The 23191-nt window shown below is 40.5% G+C and overlaps 1 protein-coding gene across 1 annotated transcript in view; it reads right to left on the bottom strand.

The window, feature by feature from the left end:
• SGK1 (serum/glucocorticoid regulated kinase 1) overlaps positions 1-22118 on the bottom strand; it is a 109616-nt gene extending 87498 nt beyond the window's left edge. Inside the window, exon 1 of the mRNA XM_068985488.1 lies at positions 22050-22118. Coding sequence (XP_068841589.1) covers positions 22050-22118 — 69 coding nt within the window. The remainder of the gene's footprint in view (positions 1-22049) is intronic.
• Between the last annotated feature and the right edge of the window lie 1073 nt (positions 22119-23191).

Below are 23191 nucleotides of genomic sequence, written 5' to 3' on the forward strand. Positions count from 1 at the left end.
GCTCTTAGGTGATAAGAGCTTTTGCCATTTTACAGATGAGGAAAGCAAGATTCAGATAAGTTAAATTCGTTTCCTTTAATGAAACCATGGGGTTCATTACTGTGCACAAATGAATTTCATTATGAAAATAAAGCCCAGGAATAGATTAGATGTTGTAAGAGAAGGGATTATTTTATGTCAAATTAAATAGATATAGAAAGTGGAAAAAAGAATGAAAAGGATTCAGTATTCATCTAAATTATGAAAAAAATGACTTTTAAAAGTTTTTGACACTAGACGTTGCTGGCCTTAAAACCCTGAAGCTGATAACACATTCAGTCAAGGATTCTGATTTTAGCAGTCACTTAAATATTTCCATTTGCTAAGAATGTTAGAAGTGGTACTAATACATCTTCACAATGATTGAAATGTCAAAGGGTTCCTATCTGAAAGAATTAAAAATGATCCAAAGTGGGAAATTAATGGTAGCACCATGATCACAGAAGCTTATTCTCTAAGTCACATGTCATTTTTATAATTAGATAACTTGCTTGTTTCTAGGTTGTGTTCTCAGTTCAACTCCATGTTTTTTGTCTGAGTGTCTCAGAAGATGGTAAGAGGAGGGAAGGAATATTTTTTAATATTTAAAGAATTCAGCTCTGGTAATCTGTACTTTAGGATCTAGGCAAGATAAGATGACTCATCATTTGCCAGTTTCCAGTAAGATATGAAAGTCTCACTATTTCATTGAGAATGATTTGTAATTTTTTTAAACTTCTAAACAGTTTTTATAACTAAATAAGAAAACATTACAAAGGACTTGTAGATAGAATATTTCATGAGACCTTTCTGGTCACAGTGTCCCTGCATGGCAGAAATTTTAGATTAGAGGCAAACAAGAGTATTAGGAGGTCTGTGTTTATTTATTTGTCAAAATATTCTAAAAAAAAATCAACTAGGCTCTGTGGTTGATATTGCAAAGCATAAACAACCTCGACTGGAAAGAAGTTTCACTTTATAGCCAGTTGTTTTGATATTTTGTAGATCAAACTTTGAAATCAAACCTTTAAACCTCAAAGTTTGATAGTATTTACTTGAATAAAAGCCTGTATTTTAATAAAAAAAGAACCAGAAGTCAAACTACTCACCGAAAGACTACAATTAGACTTGGACTCCCCATTGATTATCTTTGTGAGTTAGAAAAATAAATAGTATAAAACCAAACTTACAGAAGCATGGATATTAAGGTGATTTATGAGGATACAAGAGACATAAATCAGATATAATTATCTGATTTTTCAAAAATGAATCCTATTCACCTCCTCAAATGGTCTCATAATTCTTTGATGATGCACGGTAGAGAAGTGCTTATGTCAAACTGAAAAGTGGAGGAGAAAGATAAATGGTAGGTCCAAGTAACAATTAGAGATGCCGATATTCTTCCTAAAGATTTCACTTACAGAATGTATGCTTTTCCCAGAAGGCATTAGGGGAATGCAAGGCAACCAGTTCTTGGGAACTTAGCAACACATGTTAAAAAAAAACCCTCTACTTTCGTATCCACTGCTGATGATCATATAGAAGAGTCAGGTCTTTCTGAATCTTCTTCCAAAGAGGTGGTCTGTGCCTGAAGCTCAGACCCTGAGCAAAAACAAGCAAGAAATCCGTACCTCTGAGGCCTCTCCCAGCCTCTTTTCTCTCAGGGCTTCCTTCTCCCCACTTCCCATCTTTACTTTCCTCCAGCACATTTCCCATCTAATATAGTGTGTTTTACTTTTGAAAAATTGTGATGAAATATACTTAACCTTTATCATATTAACTATTTCAAAGTGTGCAGTTCATTCACATTGTGGTGTGACCACCACCATCCATCTTCAGACCAGTCTTCCTAAACTGAAAGGCTGTACCTGTTAAATAGTAACTCCTCATCCCTCTTCGGAGAAGGCAATGGCACCCCACTCCAGTACTCTTGTCTGGAAAATCCCATGGATGGAGGAGCCTGGTAGGCTGCAGTCCATGGGGTCGCTAAGAGTCGGACACGACTGAGCAACTTCACTTTCACTTTTCACTTTCATGCAGTGGAGAAGGAAATGGCAACCCACTCCAGTGTTCTTGCCTGGAGAATCCCAGAGACGGGGGAGCCTGGTGGGCTGCCGTCTATGGGGTCGCACAGAGTTGGACACGACTGAAGTGACCTAGCAGCAGCAGCATCCCTCTTTCCTCTCCTCGCTCCTGGCAACCACCATTCTACTCTTGGTCTCTATGACTTTGACTACTCTAGGTACCTTGTAACAGAGGAATCACATAGTTGTTCTTTTGTGACTGGAATGTTTTACTTCGTAAATTTTGTTTATTGACTAGCTCACTTGGTGAGCATGTAAGCATCTAGGTGAGGAATTTCTTTCTGTATTATTCTCTGCTTTATTTCCAGTGCCTAGAAAGTACCTGGGACCTAGGAGATTCAGAATAAATGTTTGTATCAATGAATGGCACTGATGGCATACTGCTAAAAGGGGGTGAGAATCAGTTGAACAGAGGACCACTGAGCACCTCTACATGTTGTACATGGTGGATATAACAGAGATAAAGCCACTGGGCTGGCCTCAAAGAGCTTGAATGTGTGTTAGTCAGTTGATTGAAAGATAATCAATACCATAGTGAAAACAGTCCATAAATGAGCAAAGTTCACTGCCAAAAAAACAGACAGGAAGTTCTCCCAATCTTGGAGGATCATGGAAAAGACCTTCAAGGGCTACCTTTAAACCCCACCCTTGGGACTTCCCTGGTGGTCTAGTAGCTAAGTCTCTGCACTCCACTGCAGGGGGCACAGGTTCAGTCGCTGGCTGGGGAACTAAGATTTTGTATGCCTGCTGTATAGCCAAACTGAAAAGAAAAAAAAAAAAAGAGGTATAAATTACGTCCAAGGAAATGAGTGAGAGTTGGCCAGGTGAAGAGTATGAAGTTGAAAAGAACATTCTAAGGAAAGGGAACCATGACGACAGGGAATCTTGCCTTTTCTGAGCCTTGAACCCTTCTGACAATCTGGTGAAGCCTAGGGGTCCCTTCCTAGAATAAGTTTTCAATGAATAAAGTAAAATACATAGGATTACAAAGGCAATTGATTATATTAAACTGCAGGTAGCAAAATTTTTTAAATATTTCAGTACTATATACTCAGCACTATATGTGATTCTTTCTTGCTATATTAGGTACCATGGTTTAGATGAGAGATAATAACAACTATAAATTTCTCTGTAATGATGATCATACATAATATATTGTAGTACTTTCAACAGTTGCCATGTGATATGAAAATACCTGTGATTTCTATTAGTGATAAAATTACAGGTCCTAATGGTGGCTCAGACGGTAAAGCGTCTGCCTGCAATGTGGGAGACCCGGGTTCGATTCCTGAGTGGGGAAGATCCCCTGGAGAAGGAAATGGCAACCCACTCCAGCACTCTTGCCTGGAAAATCCCATGGACGGAGGAGCCTGATAGGCTACAGTCCAAGGGGTCGCGAAGAGTTGGACACGACTGAGCGACTTCACTTCACTTCAGTAATACTACTACCATTTATTGGTTACATTCATAATTGGAGGAAATACTAAAGTTGAATTAGTTTGGTGAAAATAAACGTAAGTTTGTCCATCCAAGTTTCTGGATTCCAATCAGAGACATCTCTCTCTGTGAACCCCAGATGATGAGCCCCAGGATTGATGGTGAGATATATAGATGGAAAAAATTAAGTTGCTCAACATGCTTAGAGAATGAAATTTGTGGATGAGGAAGGACAAGCAAAAAGAGAAAGACAGGAGGGGTGAGAGAAATAAGCAAGGGCCAGGTGTTGGTAAGCTTTACGTGCAATACTAAGAAGTTAGGAATTTATTTTGAGAGCTATGATGAAACATTGAAGTGTTAAGAGTGCGTTTACATCAAGCTCTAACATGTGTTCTAAAAAGTTCTTCCAGACTGCAGTTTGGAGGATTCTGTGGGGGTAAAACTAGCTATAGGAAGCCAGTTTAACAGTGGTAGCAATTCTTCAGGGAAGAATGGAGGAGGCCTGAGTTAGGGAAGAGGCAGTGCAGGCGCTCAGGAAGTAAGGAAAGTGGGAGCCAGAGCTATTTAGAAGATAGAATTGACCAAAAAAAAAAAAAAATCCCAGACCAAAGAATCTGACAAATATTAGCATGAAAATAAAGAACTCTATTTCCATTTTCTGAAGTTCCTGCAATAATAGATGATGAGTATAAAAGGTCTGGTGAAAAACCACAGCAGTTGCTAGAGAAGTGATGTGATGTAATGGAAAGAGAATCTCAAATGTCACCAATTGATGTGGACCTTCTTATCTGTGTGACCATGGGAAAGTTACTTAATCTTTCTGATGCCCAGAATCCTTGTTGGTAAAGAAAGGCTAAGGACACCTACCTGCATTGCTGAATTATTAGACACAGGGAGAAAGAAATCATTGAACATTTTCTAAATTGACTGCTATAAAAATGCTACCTGTGCTAATAAATATAATCAATCACTAAAGGGTAATTATTATAAGTCAGAATTTACTAAGAGTTGAAGAGGTATTTGAAGAAAGTAAGCCATGCAATTTCTAACATCTGGTTAAGTGTTATGGATCTCATGAAACTATAGCTGACTAGGAAAAAAGTGTAGAATTTAGCTGAGTGTGGATAAGGGTGAGGGATGGGCAACAATAAGACTTCTTAGATAGAAGATTGGTAAGACTGACAAGATGGAGGCCTAGTCTGTGTCTTCCTGAGATAACAGAGGTGATGAGTTATGCCAAGGAGTAAAGGGTATAAGGTATTAGGGATGCTGAATGTGTCCCAAATGTGGAGGACTTAAACCACCCAAAGCGGTCAGCTGACATTATAGTAAAACCTATACAAAAATATGGTTCCTAATATTATTTTATGCTTCTGCTTCATAAGAAAAATAACAAAGATTTCCAATCTGGAAAAATTTCCAGTTTGGAAATAGTGTCTGGATATGTCTGTTTATTCTAGTTCCAGAGAAAGAATTAGGCCATTTCCTTCTGACAGGGTTTTGAAGCCTCTGGTAGCCTTGTGATTAGCAAAACTATGACTTTATTTTTGCCTTGTGGTAGGTGGGGATGAATAATGTAATTTAAACTAAAGCATATTAGCATCAGCTATACCTCAGTTCTTCACAAAATGAAATACTTCTTTGAATTAAAAAAAAAAAAAGTACATCAAGAAAAAAGAGAAAACCAAAGTATAACAGTAGATATCTGAAAGAATTTATTGCCACAAAGAAAGAACTCAGCTTCTAAGGCCAAGTTTGCTACTTCTCTGCAAGACTCTGGAGAAGTTCTGTCCTCTTTTATTGCCTTTTTCCCTCAAGAAACTCTCCACTATAACCTGACTAAAGTGCAGAGATTTCTTAATGGGCTAGTCAAGGAAGTGAAAGGCAAGGAGGAGTGGATTTAGAGATAAGAGGGAAAAAGACTTTTTATTAAAGAGTCCAAAAGATAAGGTGATGGGGGTGGCTTGCACCAAAGCCCTGGAAATAAAGAGAAGGGGATTAAAAACAAAAGTCATTTTAGAGGTAAACTCAATAGTATGTGCTAATTAATTTATTGCATTGATGTTGGAAGAAAAGAAAGAGGAATATGTTTAGGTTTCTGGCTGTAACAAATTAGTCTTTGGCAATTTCAGCTACTGAGCTGGGGGAAATTGGGGAAGGAATAAAATTAGATGGGAAGAAAAATCAAGAGTTCAATTTTTGGACATGATTAATTCAAGTTATCTGTGAGACATTTGAACAGGAATATTAAGTAGGCAACTGGGAATAGGAATCAGGCATTTAGAGAACTGATCAATTTAAGAAAGACATATGGATTGAATTTAAAGCACAGGAATGAATAAATTGGTGTGTTGCAAGAGAGGGAGGAAGGGGAGAGAAAGGAGAGTGTATGGGAAAGCAAGAAAGATGGAGAATGAGAGGGAGAGAGAAAAGAGAAAGAGTTGGTGAGAGAGAGAGACAGGCAAGTTAGCCAACCATGCCACCTGAACCACTCTCATATTCCCCCAGAATCCCATAGAATGGAGAGGAGGAGCCTGAAATGGAACTAAGAAATAGCCCAGAGGTAGGAGGACAGCCTGGTCAGCCCTGGGCCACGAGTTTTTCATGCAAGAGTGGTCCACTGGGCGGCATGCCAAGAAAGAGGAAATTGAGATGATGGATAAATGTCCACATGACAAGAGAAGTAACAAAGAGCTTGATCTTAGAGTTCAAACAGAGGGATGAAAATTCATTGCAATCCAAGTTTCTGAGCCTTTAATAAGAAATATTTTCATGAAGGGGAGTCGGAAAAGAATTTTAAGAGTCATCTCAATGTGCATTCTGATTTAGAATTTCAAACTCATATCAAGTCTTGATTTGGCAATGCAAGAGATTAGAAAGGAAAACCTGGCATTACATTCAGATCGAATGGCATTAATAACTGATTACACATTGGACCTATGGGTTTAGGCATCTGTTCTTTCCTCAGTGCTTTGTGCACATTTAGCTAAGGAAGCAGAGTAATTTGGTGTCATTTGATTTAATGAGATCTTGGGCAAATGAAATATCGTTTCAGCAGTGAAGCTGGACCACTGCCGTTGTTCTAGGGAGAAGTATCCATAGAAGATAGATTAATTGTGTTCACTAGTTCTTGAGCCTCTGGAAGCACCTAAATAACTCAGTAAAAGCGTGAGCCTGCTGACCATGCAGAAGTCTTTTGAGAAATGACCTTTAAGCAATAAAATCCAAAAGCAAAGTAGTCTGTGAGCAGCATGTTTACAAGTAGACTTATAAGTGAAATCACAGCTTACGCCATAACACAAAGTGTAGAAAGGTAGGCTAGAAAGGAAGGTCATATTTTGAGGTCTGTCTTGATAATATCTAACAGGCTTTGAGCACTTAGTATATTCTAGGCATTGAGGTCAAATGCTTTACACACATTGTATCATTTAATTCTCACAACAGTTCTAAGAGGTAAGAGTTGTCATTAAAACCCATTTTACAGATAAATCAATAGGCTTAGAACTTCCATCGTTTGGCCAATATTACAAGGCTGGTAAGAATGCAGCTAAGAATCCAGCTGGTTTTGTCTGATCCTTATGAAGAGGCCTTAATAATTTTGTCCTATTAAAGTTTGGGTTTTTCTTCTACTTTTTGGGCTTCCCTGGTGGCTCATATGGAAAGAATCCACCTGCAATGTGGGAGACCTGGGTTTGATCCCTGGGTTGGGAAGATCCCCTGGAGAACGGCATGGCAACCCACTCCAGGATTCTTGCCTGGGGAATCCCCATGGACAGAGGAACCTGGTGGGCTATAGTCCATGGGGTCACAGAATCGGACATGACTGAGAGACTAAGCTACTTTTTAGTGTAACTCAGAATGTTTTGATTTCAGAAGTTTAGAAGTGGGACTTCCCTGGTGGTCTAGTGGCTCAGACTCCATGCTCCCATTGCAGGGGGTCTGAGTTCAATACCTGGTCACAGGGAACTAGATCCTGCATGCTGCAACTAAAGATCCTGCATGTGCAATGAAGATGAAAGATCCCACATGCTGCAACTAAGACTTTATGCTGCCAAATGCATAAATTAAAAAAAATGTTTAGAGATAAAATCAATACAATTGGACACAATTTGGAAAAATTACACTATGACTCAATGGCACAAATCGAACTATTCAATAGTAGTAAAAGTAAATTGCCACTCTTTCCACTGAGAGATGAAGTTTATGTTTTCACGTCTCCAATCTGAACTGGCCCTGTGGCTTTCTTAATGAATCAAATACAGTGGAAGTCACACTGTAGAACCTCCGCATCTGGGCCTTATGAGATTGGCAGAGTCCCCTTTTCTCTTAGAATATATCCTCTCAGAAGCCATTGGCCCTTTAAGGAGTTTGACCATGTTAAGCCCATGATGCTGTGTGGAAAGTCAAGCTACATGAAGAGAGAGAGAAGCCAACAGAGGAGCAACGAGGAACTAGACACGAGAGTGAAGTTTTCTTGAACCTTCCCGCCCAGCCTAGCCTCCAGCTGAACGCAGCCCAGGAGAGGACCCAGCCAACATCATGGAACGGAGCCACGAATGACTCTAATGAGTCAGCCTGAATTCCTAATCCATAGGATCATAAGCCAAAAAAAGAGAAAAAAAAATGGGGTGGGGGGGATGATTTCAGCATTCAATTTGGGGTATTTTTTTGAGCGGGGTTATTTTTGTTATGCAACAATAGACAACAGAAATATAGTATACTTTAGGGGGAAAAATGTATACTCTGTTTTGGTGGGACAGAGAATAAACATTCCTACAGTTTTGAGTCCCAGTGGCTTATGTAGGACAGCCAAGATGATAAACCCATTAGTTCTGTGGCCCAGTGGTTAATTTCATTAGATCTGAAGCAAGCAGCATTGTCAAGAAGAAAAACTCAGCAGAGAAGCGCTTCATAGTTTAGAACTACATTTTCTTCCGTGTATGCTGTGTATTATCATAGTGATGCATCTGAGTAATCATTATCCACTTTTTTAGTAGTTGGAACTCATCCTTGATAGGTCCTTTTTGCTTTTTTCTTTGTATTATATATACCATCTATCTTGATTTAGAGGCAAGTTACAGTGAGAAACAACAGAATTAAAATAAAAACACAAGCTCAAAACCAACTTCAGCAACTGAGAAGTCATTTCTGAAGATTTGTCTAATTTTTTCACTGAAATTTACCTTTAAATTTAGCTTTGAGTTTCCTGGCAACTGAGGCAAACCTGTGGGATTATATTATGCTGACTGTGATTTGTTTCAGAAAAGAAGAATCTTTCGCCTACTGCTAAATTATAAGGGCAATTTATTATGTGGATCTCTTCACAGGGAACAGTAAATGATAGGAAAAAAAAAACACAAAAAACTAGCTTCCAAAGAAATGTCATTTAGAATACAAATATGTCTCAGACATGGAGTGTTCACATATGCCTCCATTTAAAACAAAGCAGAATTAAATATAAGGGACTTTTCATTTCAATAAGGGTTTTAAGATTAACTCCTCTCTTCCATTATCAGAATTTCATAATATCCTATCTTTTTGTTTCAATTTATTTTTGAATAAATAAATTGGATTTATTGATAACCCTCCCAGTCCCAAGGATTTATTGATAACCCTCCCAGTGCCAAGCCCTGAGGGTATAATTGGAAGCAAAAGAGAGAGAAGGTCTTGTCCTCATAGAGATCATAGTTCAGGAAAGTGAAAGTGAAAGTAAAGTCCGACTCTTTGTGACCCCATGGACTGTAACCTACAAGGTTCCTCCATCTATGGAATTTTCCAGGAGTACTGGAGTGGGTTGCCATTTCCTTCGCCAGGGGATCTTCCCAACCTAGGGATTGAACCTGGAACTCCTGCATTGCAAGCAGATGCTTTTACCCTTTGAGCCATAGTCCAGGAGGATATTAATTAATGTTAAGGATGTTAATTAAATAGCTATACCAATATGTGATTGCAGATTTACAAGTGCCCTAATAAAAAGTACAAGGCATTATAAAGAGTATATACCAGAGAGACGTGATCCAAGTTCCTGGGGATGGGGTAAGATGGGGAGACTGAAGGTAAATATAATTTCGTTTTTTCTTATTTTTAATTGACGTATAGTTGGTTTACAATATTGTGTTTAAGTGTACAGTAAAGTGATTCAGTTATATATAATTTTTTAGATTGTTTTCCTTATAGATTATTACAAGATAATTGAGTTTAGTCCCCTGTGCTATATATAGTAGGTACTTGTTAAAGGAAGATATAATTTTTATATCTGCATTCCTACCATAATGCCTAACACATATAGGTGCTCAATTCATGTTGGCTGTTGATGATGATAATACAAAAAACAAAATGGGGGTAGTTTCAACACTAATTCTGAATCTGTTATTTGAAAGATAATGACTTTAGAAAGAAAGACAATGCTAGAAATTTTCATTGTTCTGATTTTTGGAAAAGAATAAAATACATAACGCAAGAGCTGTCAAGATATCAGATTAAAAAATTCCATCTAATTGAGATTAGGTCCAAGGGTTACTCTCAAATGACTGATTTAATGTGTTTCCTTTGTCCTAGAAGACTAATTATTAGCAATGGCTTCCGCATCTTATTAGTGGCAAAGTGAGAAGGTGCGGGCCCTTTTACGTAGAAACTGACTAATAGACAAATAAATCAGATATGACTGCTTTGTCAAAGCTGATAAGCAAGGCTCTGTATATAGGAAGTGCTAAGTCCTGGTTCTTACTATGTAACATTTAATCTTTTAGGTTAAGTGGTTGGAAGAGAAAGCAATTATATTGATATTGTTCAGAGAAATTCATTTAGAGATCATTATTGTTTAGTTGTAAGCTCTTTGATGCTGTATTAGACATCTTATCAGCCATCAAGCTCCTAAAGCTTTATTACATAACATTTAGCAGCACTTTTTTTCTCTAAATTACTACTTACTTCGAACACATCCCTATATTTTAAAAAACATATTCTCATGTACCAGACCCCTGTAAATAACCTGATACTCTCCAGTGTGATAGATTTCCTGCAATAGTTTGTTTCCTAGAATTTACAAATGATTTTGACAAAGTAAAAAAAAATTATACCTTAGAGCCCATCCTGTTGGGATGTTCTCCATTTCGCATATAACTGAAACTTCAATGATAAAGAAAAACTTTGGTCATAGGTTGAACTATGTCCAGCTCCGAAATTATTATATTGAAATTCTAACCTTAGAACTTCAGAATGTGAACTTATTTGGAGATAGAGTCTTTACAAAGGTAACCAAGTTAAAATAAGGTGGGCCCTAATCCAACTTACTAATGTCCTTATAAAGGGCTTCCCAGGTGGCGATAGGGCAAAGAGTCTACTTGCCAACACAGGAGATGCATCCCCTGGGGAAGGAAATGGCAACTCACTCCAGTGTTCCTACCTTGAAAATTTCATGGACAGAGGAGCCTGGCAGGCTACAGTCCATGAGGTGCAAAGAGTCAGACATAACTGAGTGACTGAGCACACACACAATGTCCTTCCAAGAAGGGAAAATTTGGACAGGTAAATAGAGAGGAAAGATATAGGAAGAAGATGGTCATCTACAAGCACAGAAGAGAGGCCTGGAACAGACCCTTTCCTTGCAGCCCTCAGGAGGAACCAACTTTGCTGACCCCTTCCTCTGAAATTTTTAGCTTCCGGAACTGTGAAGCAATACAAATTGATTGCTTAAGCCACTCAGTTTGTGGTAGTTTGTTATGGTAGCACTAAGAAATGGATACAAATTCTATTTCAATGAAAATCAAAGATAGTTTCTAGAAGCTTTTTTTATTTCTCACCCAGAGATGAATTAGAAATTCTATAATCTACCTCCATGAATTAAGTGCCATAGATGTCTTTAATCATGGCAAACTAAGATCATGGCATCCAGTCCCATGACTTCATGGCAAATAGTTGGGGAAACAGTGGAAACAGTGAGAAACTTTATTTTCTTGGGCTCCAAATTCACTGCAGATGGTGACTGCAGCCATGAGATTAAAAGACACTTGCTCCTTGGAAAAACAGCTATGACCAACCTAGACAGCATATTAAAAAGCAGAGACATTACTTTGCCAACAAAGGTCCATCTAGTCAAAGCTATGGTTTTTCCAGTAGTCGTGTATGGCGGTGAGAGTTGGACTATAAAGAAAGCTGAGTACCGAAGAATTGATGCTTTTGAATTGTGGTGTTGAAAAGACTCTTGAGAGTCCCTTGGACTGCAAGGAGATCCAACCAGTCAATCCTAAAGGAAAGCAGTCCTGAATATTCACTGGAAGGACTGATGCTGAAGCTGAAACTTCAATTCTTTGGCCTCCTGATGTGAAGAACTGACTCACTGGAAAAGACCGTGATGCTGGGAAAAATTGAAGGCAGGAGAAGAAGGGGACGACAGAGTTGGGTGGCATCACCGACTTGATGAACATGAGTTTGAGCAAGATCTGGGAATTGGTGATGGACGGGGAAGCCTGGTGTACGGCGGTCCATGGGGTTGCAGAGTCAGACACGACTGAGCGACTAAACTGAACTGACTAATATCTTTGATATCTCTTAACTCCTTAAGCCTTACAATTCCGTTAAACATATTCTTCAGTAAAACACTAATACTTCCCTGGTGGCTCAGAAGGTAAAGCGTCTGCCTAAAATGCGGGAGACCCGGGTTCAATCCCTGGGTTGGGAAGATCTCCTGGAGAAGGAAATGGCAACCCACTCCAGTATTCTTGCCTGGAAAGTCCCATGGATGGTGGAACCTGGTAGGCTACAGTCCATGGGGTCGCAAAGAGTCGGACACGACTGAGCAACTTCACTTTCACTTTCAGTATATTCATTCGGCTTTTCTTGTTATTACAAGGATATTTTAAAAAATCATTTACATCTAACAGCATAAAAATACTAACCTAATCATCAAAATAGAATCCAGTTTCAGGTTCTGTGCTCAAATCTAGTTTCTACCAAGCCTGACCAAACAACAACATTGTTTCACTACCTGTGTTAGAGTATTTTAATTCATTAATGCCTTGGGTTCTAGCTCTTCTTCACTTTTATGGGTTGCCATGTCAGCACTATTTAAAGCAGTGAAAAATGGACACTAAGATTTTCTTTAAATTCTTTCTCATTATCAGTGCCCTCTCCGTTTAACCGAGTATTGTTATTATAATTACACTTCATCTGCCCTCCCCCAGCCCTTTTGTTTTTATTGATCCATTAAACACACACTACTGACATGTGTTTACTACATATTATACTATTTTGTACCAGACACTCAGGCAAAGCTCTGAATAACCCAGAAAAAATCTCTGGGCTCAGGGAGTTTATATTCTAGGTTTCAGAGAAGCTGTAAGAGACTATAAAGAGAGCTCATTTTTAATGTCTTTACTTTCATACGACCTCTCCACTGTTTTGTTACTTAGCTTTACTTGAATCTTTTTAAATACTCCAGAAGCTACATACTCAGTTTTCTTTCTTACACTTCCCCACCCCCCCCACAAATAACCCAAATTAGTACTGGTCTAGAAAGATTTAGGTTTCAAAGGATATTCAATTTTCAGAAAGAGCAATCTATAGAAAAGATATTTGTGACTAGAAAACGTTGAAAATACATATTTTTACATATCAAACGATTTGATTTTTGGTTCCACAAAAATTTGAGTCTTAAAATGTTTTAACTATTTGGGGGCCCTTTTTACCTTGCTGTTTCTAGAAACTAATATCTTGGAGCTGTCAGGATCTTTGATACTGGCTGATTTCACTCTACCAGGCCCGGAGGTGGCAAGATATTCCTGAAGCCACTGCGTGAGAAGAACACAGGTTCCCTGTTTCCTGTGGAACACGAGTTTAAGGGTATTTTCTGTCATGCTTTCCTCTCTTTGGCCTTGATGTGATCCTATCTTTCAGAGACAGGAGAGAGATGGAGAGGGGTGGAGGAAGAAAAGGAAAAAGAGAAAAGAAGAGGAGGGCTAGAGGAAGAGAAAAAGGAAAGAAACTTATGACTAGTCATCCCCCAAACAAAGGCATTTTGGGTGACTGCCCTGACTTAGGAGGACAAAAGAGACCAAGGTGACCCCCATGCTATAAAAATAGCTCAGCGGACTCTTCCCAGAAAAATGTCACAGCAGGCTCTGGAAAGCAATTAGAGTAATATTTTGGCATCTTGCATCACCAAGGGGAAGATTCTCCTGCCGTCCTAGTTACAGCCTTGATTTTCATTTCTCTTTGTTGTAAATACTTATGAAATCATTTCAGAATGCTGCAAAGAAATAGGTGTGAGAGAAAACAAACACTACTAGTAATCCTGTCCGCAAATGCCGGAGCCGCTGCAGAAGGAAGCCAAGGCAGCACCTAGCCCGCCTGGCCGGCTGCTCTCTCCATCGCCCTGCTCGTGCCTCCTTCTCCTCCTCCTCCTACACAGAAGCTTTCAAAATTTGCTAGCTCACTGTGTAGGCTGCCAGAGGAAGCTGGCCAATGGCTGGGGCCACCTGCCCTTGACCAAGGATCTGGGGAGGTGGCTGGCAGATGACTCTCTTGTTCCCAGCTCTGGCAGATGCATTGAATCTAAGGACCTGGCAGCCTGCTTTTCTGCTAGGAAGGATTGGACTTCTGAAGAATGGGACTCTCCAGAGAAGTAGTGGCCACAGCTCCAGTTAAAGCCCTTTGAGAAACTGCATGCCTTGTGAACTTAGCCTTCTTCAACTCCATGCAAGGGATACACATCCTTACCCCATCACTGGTGGAGATTCTATGCTCCAAGCTAGGAACCAAGGTTCTAGTTAGCATGTAGGAAACAGCATCCCATGTAAGTCAGGAGGCTTCTCCTTATCTGCCAGTGTTAAGAACATTGACTTCAGGAATTCTCTGGTGGTCCAACGGTTAAGACTCAGCATTTTCACTGCTGTGGCCTGGGGTTCAATCCCTGGTCAGGTAACTAAGATCCCATAAGCTTCGAGGCACGGCTGGGGGTGGGGGTGGAAAAAAAGTATGGCTTAACTGTTTGGATTAACTAGTGTGCATAAAAATATATCACACTTGATATTTCCTTTAATAAAAACTATCTTTAGCTTCACTTAAATTACTGATTAAGCTTTTCTATCCATTCAGTTCCTATCAGTTCTTCCCCTTACACTTCTATAATCAGAAATCTCCAAATGAGGGCATGTGTTTCCATGACTAGCCATGCTCTGTTTTAGATTCACTTTATCTTGTTAAGCATTTATAGATCATAAGATATGGGTGCGCTCAGAATGTCTCTTACAACAGTTTATGTGTACTTGTTCTCCAAAAAGTGGAACTTTTAAGGAACTCACTTTCCTTTCACAATATTTTCGAAGCATTGTGGCAGAATGAGAGCCTAACTATCCTGGGCTTTCTTGAGAACTGTCAAAGTGACAAATATCTGCTACTCCTTACCTGTGTACTGTGCTAGTGAAGAATCATCCCCCAGCACAACCTAACCTAACCAGTCCCTGCTCCAGTCCATCCCCTCTAAGACTCACTGTGCAAAGCAGAAAAAAACCTCTTCAAAGTTCTCTTCACACTAAGGGCCTCCTAAGATCACATTGAAAAATGAGGAAAACCCATAATAATTGGGAAGGTGCTTTAAGGATTCTAGGTAAGAGAATATACAATGCATAACGTATAGTGTTGAACTCAGTGATTTATATTAATATAAAATCAAAAGAGAGTAGTGGATCATGGATCATGACTGTGTCTGTCTTGTTTGTCCTGACAAGAAAATCATTACAGAAAAGAAGTTGTGGTGTGGGCACTGATCATTAAATGAGCTGAGTTCAAGGTTCCCTCCCAGCTGCCGAGTGTAGTGACAACTTGTCTTCAAGTTGGATTTAAGTTATTTTTCAAAGTCCTCACGTATATTATCCACATCTAAACACAGAACTAAAATGCATTACCTTCCTAAGCCATTCATCTATCTCGAGACAGAAACAGGAGGACAAGGCAACCACTTAGGGATCACTTAATACGAGGATTCATTGATTTATTTGATTCATACATTCACTTAACAAATATGGTTTGACTAGTAAGGAATATAGAACTGGCTCAGATGGCAAAGAATCTGCCTGCAGTGCAGGAGACCCAGATTTGATTCCTGGATTAGGAAGATCCCCTGTAGAAGGGAATGGCTACCCATTCCATTATTTTTGCCTGGAGAAGTCCATGGACAGAGGAGCCTGGCGGGCTACAGTCCACTGGGTCATGAGGAGTCAGACATGACTGAGCAACTAACACGCACACACAGGAGGGGATATAGAGAACAAGGTAACGGGTTCTCTATCCTTAAGGACCTTCCTGCCCTATGGGAGCTCCAGGTGGTCCTGCGGTTACAGCGCAGGGTGACTGCGGTTGCGTTCTATGTCCTCAAGTGCACACTGGTGTGACTCAAATGGCTCAGATTTTAGCTACTTCTGAAGACAGTACAGCAGAAGCCATTGACATCTCCACTGTGGCTTCAGGAAAGTGAAAGGGAAGTCACTCAGTCGTGTCCGACTCTTTGCGACTCTATGGGCCGTAGCCTACCAGGCTTCTTCATTCATGGGATTTTCCAGGCAAGAGTACCGGAGTGGGTTGCCTTTTCCTTCTCCAGGGAATCTTCCCGACCCAGGGATCAAACCCAGGTCTCCCGCATTGCAGACAGACGCTTTACCCTCTGAGCCACCAGGACTTCAGGAAGTATGATTAAATATATTTTGGAAAAATCCAAGACAGACTTCTGATTCCTGCTGTCTTCCAGTGGGAAGTTATTCTAGGAGTCCAGTGGGAGACATCATTCACCACAGCTGTGACCACCACGATCTCCCCACTTCCATCCACCCCACATAATGCTCTCTGGATGGAATTTACATCCCTACAGAGGTGATTGCCTCACTGTCATTTACTGCAGTGGCTCGAATGGGAATACTGGTGGTGCTAAAGCTGACTGCCTGAATTTGGATTGTGGCTATACCTCCTTCCAGCACCATGACTTTGGACTGCTTACTCCTCTGACTCAGCTTCTTTGGCTGTGAAATGGGCATAATGGAGTGATTGTGACGATTATACCAGTAAATTGTTACACTAGCGAGGCTGGACCCTTAGGAAACATTCAGTAAACGCTAGCCCCCTGAGAAGACGTAAAGAGCTTCCCATAAGAAAAGGACTTTTATTATCATTCCAGTTCAGCTGCTTTCAGGAGTTGAAGGACGCAGAAGCCTGGCATGCTGCAGTCCATGGAGTCAAAAAGAGTCAGACACGACTTAGCGATTGAACAGCAACAAATAGAACAGTCAAGGGAAGTAAAATATAAAGGGATGAAGTTTTAGAAATGGTGGTGTAGAATAACCACTTCAGAGGAGGTTGATCTCATTTCTCTGCTCTGCTAGAAGAAACATCATAACTAGCCTGAAACCCTTTGCTTTATTCCCCATCATTTTTAGAGAAAGGCGGAGGCTAGGGCCATCAGACCTCTTCAAGTCTCTTTTGACCACACTGGATTGTTTAGCATCACAGATAGGATGTGCAGTGGTGAAGGATAGAGACTTTGCAGCCATATGCTTTGATCCACTTCCTGACCCTCCCACAAACTAGCTGTATGATGTAGGATTACTCCCTCTACCTCGGCCCACGACACTTCATCTACCATATTAGGATAACAATAGTATCTCCCATAGACTTTTCATGTTTGAGAAATTAAATGCATAACATACTTCAGCCTCTAGAGCAGTGATCAACAATATTAGGGCTGTGTAAGTATGGTGGTGGTCAGTCTCTCAGTCGTGTCTGACTCTTTGTGACCCCATGAACTGTAACCCACCAGGCTCCTCTTTCCATGAGATTTTTCAAACAAGAATACTCAAGTGGGTTACCATTTCCTACTCCAGAGGATCTTCCTGACCCAGGGATCAAATTCTGGTCCTCCTGCATCTTTGGCATTGAACTTGAATTCTTTACTGCTGAGCCACCGGGGTAAGCATAGGTGATAGTCATTATAAAACATTGTCATTAGTAAAGAACAATGCAAAAGATTGATTGTTCAAATGCACAAAATCATGATATACTGAGTCAAAACAAGTTCAACAAAAAGTGTCTTGTCAAAATTGGTGGTCACAAGGCAGTTAGTACTAGGAAGATGAAATGGGTTTTGTCCCTACTGTATTTCTTAAAGAATGAATGAATGAGGCCTGAAGAACTGAACCAGTTTGAGAGCATAATAATAATAATAATAATAAAGACACTTGATCTGGCAGTGAAAATCCTACCTGTGAGGACTGGCTTAGCCCCATTTTAGTTGAGTAAGTGATTCACCTGCCACGTACTGTTTCTACATCTTTAAAATAGGTAGGTTAATGCAAGAGTTTCTAAGGTGCATATTCCAAATCCAAAATTCCATCCTGCCTAGTTATCCTCTGAAATGTTATGAAAGATAATGTGATTATGTCTTTAGAAGTCTTAAAAAGACCTTGATGCTGGGAAGGATTGAAGGCAGGAGGAGAAGTGGATGACAGAGGATGAGATGGTTGGATGGCATTACTGACTTGATGGACATGAGTTTGAGCAAGTTCCGGGAGTTGGTGAAGGATAAGGAATCCTGGCTTGCTGAAGTCTGTGGGATCGAAGTCAGACATGACTGAGTGACTGAAATGAACTGATTTACATACCTAAGGAATTTCCAAAATGGGTTATCAAGTTGAACATAATCTCATTTTTGGTGTTTTCTGAGTCATAACGCAGGCTTTCCTGGTGGCGCAGATGGTAAAGTATCTGCCTGCAATGCAGGAGACCCAGGTTCAATCTCTGGGTTGGGAAGATCCCCTAAAGAAGGGAATGGCTACCCACTCCAATATTCTTACCTGAAGATTTCCATAGACAGAGGAGCCTGGCAGGCTACAGTCCATGCAAGAATCTGAACCATGAACAAATCTTTAAATCCATGAAAATGGATTATCTTTAGCAAACCCTATACCTCTTAAAGCTCTTAGATTTTGACAATAAAACTGATAAGGACATTTTCCCATTTATCTTAAATGAATTTTTCAGAGATTCTAAGAATAAAGAATAATCCACAGGCATCTAATGTTAACTTATCATTAACACATACAGAATGGAAGTAGAATTCTTACTGAGTTTAGCTTAGCTATTCTCAACTAAATGAAATTAAGCTGATTTAGTTGAGCTTTTAAGACATGGCGGTGGCAAGCATAAATCCAAAGGATTTGGGGGAACTAGCACCAGGACTGCCTTTCTTTAGATTGTGTTCCTTGAGGCTGGGCTCCCCAGAGCTGCCTCAGTCATGACTGAGGGTTGGAAAGAAGCTTCGAGAGAGTCAGCTGAGGACTAGTCCCCTTGTAGGTTTTATAAATTGCATAATGGCATAAAGATTTTACTTGGGGAGAAAAAAGATTCTGTTATGGAAGAAAAAAGGGGGTGGGAGTGTGATTCAAAAATAGAAAGTCTGGATTAAGAACATGGGCTTTGGGTCAAGGAAAATTTAAATTTTGGCTCTGCTACTTTTTAGTTAAGTGATATTGGGCTGGTTGCTTAATCTCTCTTAAGCTGTGCTTTGCACATTTAATGTTTTCTTATTTCACAGGATGACTCTGAGGATTTCATGAGCTAATACCTATAAAGCACTTGACCCATAACTTCTAGAACATAGCAAGCTCTCAATAAATGGTGCTACACTTACTCTTCTAAATGAATCACAGGGTGGATCATTCTGCCTTCCCTTTTGGGGACCTTCTTAGGCTTCTTGTGAAATATCTCAGAGGCATAAGAAGCACTAGTTAAGCTTTCTGCCATCAAAATTTGGGTCCAAACCTCCATGTTTTTAGTAAGCCCTAAAAAATCTATGGGTTTTTTCCAAGATCTATTCATGGTTTAATGTGGGCATTGGACAAAGGTTCATTTTGTAAGACTGTCTAAGTAGGTTAAAAATAAAATATGCAGAAATCTGTGGAACTTCAACAATAGAATATAAGAAAAATGGATTATTCTTGGCTGAGAACAAAGGCATTCTAGTATATAAATGTGCATACAGATGCATAGAGAAGATCTGGGAAAGATAGATGTCAACATTTACCTCTGGATAAGAAAGGCAGAGGAATTTACCTGGGTATTATCTTAATGTTTTACACATTTACTTAAATATTAGCTCTGTAATTAAAGACCCCAAACAAAGAAAGGAATAAAAAAGCAAAACCTATAGCAAAGTCATGGTACAAACTGAAATGAACTTTCAGAAAAGATTATGTATGGACAAGAATCAGACTTTATCTCTTAGGGCCCTCCATGATTTGACACAAAGGCATATTCTGCTGTTTTGTCCTTGAAGAGTAAGGACAACAAGAGGCGAGGTTTCTGATACTATCTCCAGAAAATGATAGACCCAGATTCAAAGGCAGATGAAGCTGCGGGGCTGGATGCGTGTGTGCATGCTAAATCGCTTCAGTCGTGTCTGACTCTTTGGGACCCCATGGACTGTAGCCCACCAGGCTCCTCTGTCCATGGGATTCTCCAGGCAAGAATACTGGAGTGGGTTGCCAGGATCTCCTCCAGGAGATCTTCCTGACTGAGGAATAGAACCCATGTTTCTTAGGTCTCCTACATATCTTGACTTCACGTTCTTTCTCTCTGCAAGCACTCAGGTTAGACATCAGTACCCTGGCTAGTTCTTTGCAAAATGCAAGGTCTACAGAGGCAGCAGCTGAAGGCTACTGTTAAATTCTGCTTTTAAGCAAAAAAGAAACTAGATCGTAAATTAACAGTTATTATAGCACATTTTGATAGCAAAGAAAATAAAAGAAAACTTAAAATCTACTTGACAGTTACTCAGTTGATTCAATATATCTGATTGAGAAGTATTAAAATAAATAAATAAATACAAATAAAGAACCAACCAACCAAAAAAAATCACCGTCACTGTCCCCTCAGTACCACCAGTCAATTAATTAAATGAGAGTAAAGAGTTTAATTAATTAATTCATTTAATTAATTAATTAAATGAGAGTAAAGAGTTTAACTACTGAGTTATCAGCTATGGCATTTTTTATTTATTATCAAAACATTTGTTTACTGTGTTGGAAATTGTTGTTTTTACAAAGTGCTTTTTCCTTGGAAGGAAATATCTTGGCTACAGGAAAAATGAAGAAACATGGTGGACTCTGAGAAGTGGCACTGCCTTGCTCCAATTCAACTTGAGTCTCCTCCAGCGGGAGACCTCCTTGCCAAGTGCTGAGGCCTCCGGTGCAGAAGCCAGGACAACGTGGGTTTTGCTTTGGTTTTAATGAATATGTTTTGACCCATGGACTTTAGGGAAGGTCTTGCTCGACTGATGGGAATTCAGTCACAGGTGTATGGGAAACTGTGTTAGCCCTCTGACCTGGACTGACATGCTGTTCCCAGCCCTGCCTTCCCAGCTTGCCCACTGGGTGCAGGACATAGTCCAGCCCAGTGTGTAGTTCACAGTGTTCTGTTGGTGGTTTAAGTGAAGGGCTGTGTTTCCGGAGCAGCACAGGAAAGACCTGAATGAAGGAACCGAGAATGAATGAAGAGAATCATTTTGATGGAATTGCCCTAGGGTATCAAATAGACCAGGGCAGCTGGGGGCTGGAGGAAGCTGCTGTTGCTTAAGAAACGCTCCACAAGAATGTCAGTCATCAGTTGCTTAACAATCATTCATTTCTTACCTCTCACTTATGTATAAATTTGCAGATTTACGCAGACCACCAGTGGGACCATTACAGTGAACTGAGTTTACTGTGAAATACAAGGAAAACCCGCTCCCTTTTCTTTGCTCATTTACAAGCAATGTACCATTAATGTCCTGAACAGAAGAACAAGAATTTAAGAAATAAAAGTATACAGCAGCATAACCCCATATTATCACTTGAATTTACACTGCCCATGAAAGGCGGTTGTACCAAGTAAAATTGAGGCAACCTGAAATAGAGGATTTAAAATGCTGGACTCCATCAGTTCTCTGAAAGGTCATTTTAGTCCTTTGCTATTTTTACCATAGATAGAGACTCAGCAAGTTATTGGCCAGATGAATCTGGGAAGCTGGAAGCTGCTGCTTCTGAGGCAGGAAGATGATAAAGCTGTACTTGAGACTGAGTGAATGAAAGGTGTGGGAAAAGTTGAAGCCTTCAAAGATAAGAGAGAGCAAGAGCGCACCACGGAATTAGTCCCCAGCCAAATTAACTAGCCAATAACTGTACCCAGGCTAATTCTCTTTGAAACGGTTTGTAATCTTGTGGCTTTGATTGGGAAATTCCCATTCCCAGCTCTAAACCATCCTTAGGACATCTCAGCCCAACCCCCTCCTCCTAGCAACTCTGCCTAGGTGCCCTCACCCTCAAATCTGCATCAAGACAGGTCTATTTCCCAGCTGGACCACTGCGACCAGACACACACGACTTCCATTCGGGGCTTTGCCACCGAAACTCGGGCTTACCTCCGGCAAGCAATCAAAGGCATTTCAGACAAGAGCAGAAAACAAAAGAAGCAAACAAAACCCGTCCTTACCCGTTTCTTAAAAAATTGGAAGGCTGAGCATTTCTTGACTGGGAATCCATTCATGTCTTTGTTTACCATTTTCCACAGTGGGGAGTTCACGGTTAACAGATCCAGGGTGGCCCCCACCTGGTCAATGCATCTGGTTCGCTCTTGCCTCCTGGACTAGCTGACGAAGACCGAGCGGGATGGAGAATGCAGCGCGGCTTAGGTTTTCACTCACACATTCTGCAGCACCGGCTTCTGCCGCAACCTCTCTCCGCTCTCAGTTTCCACCGACAGCGGCTCTTCTTTTTCCATCACTGCTCCGAAAGGCAGGCATCACCGCAACAGGACCCCAGGATGCCCCGGATTCCGAGGAGAGGCTCTGGCTGCTGCCCCGCAGGAGAAGGGCACCCCCTGCGCGCCCCCAGCTACCTGGCTGCTCTGCGGCGTGTGCACTGGGAGAGTCGCTCTGCTCCAGGTGATGCGCTTGTGGAGGCTGCCGGAGAGGAGAGCTGTTTTTGATTGTGCAAGTTCCAGTGGGAGCTGTAGTTAAGCAGCTGAGAGAAGGAGTAAGAAAGAGCAGAAGCCAGAGGAAAGGGGGGTGGGGGGGGAGGGGGAGGGAGAGCCGCGCCAGAAAAGCAGAGGGAGAGGGAAAGCAGAGCTGGAAGACACAGCGGTTCATGAATATCGAGCAGCGCGGATGGAGAGTCGGCATCAGCGCGCGATGCACTGAAAAGCAGTTGACTCCCTTCGGGAGGTTTACTTTAATAGCTTTTTTCCCTTTTCTTTTTGTTGTTAGAATCCTTTAAATCAAATTTTCTTATAACATGCAGAATGTTTTAATTTTATGCTCATTGAAATTCTGTTGGTACATGTTCCTGGGGGCGGGGAGGGGACGGTTCTCAATGGAAATTTAATCAAATTTATTCCCGATCTGTCCAAATGTGGAGACAAATAAAGTGTAACAATGGATGATCTCTCATTATGTAGAACCTTGCTAGTGTCCTCTTCCTACTTGTCATAATATAATAGGCAACTGTGAACATTTGTGTGTGTGTGTGTGTGTCTGTGTGTGTGTATTTTCCACTAAAGGAGTCTGTTTAAAAAAAGAACACAATGGGCATATATCCAAAGTGTCTTATGCAAAAAATACAAAGGGCATTACCAAA

The sequence above is a fragment of the Capricornis sumatraensis genome, chromosome 13, assembly GCF_032405125.1.
Source record: "Capricornis sumatraensis isolate serow.1 chromosome 13, serow.2, whole genome shotgun sequence".
Taxonomy (NCBI): Eukaryota; Metazoa; Chordata; class Mammalia; order Artiodactyla; family Bovidae; genus Capricornis; species Capricornis sumatraensis.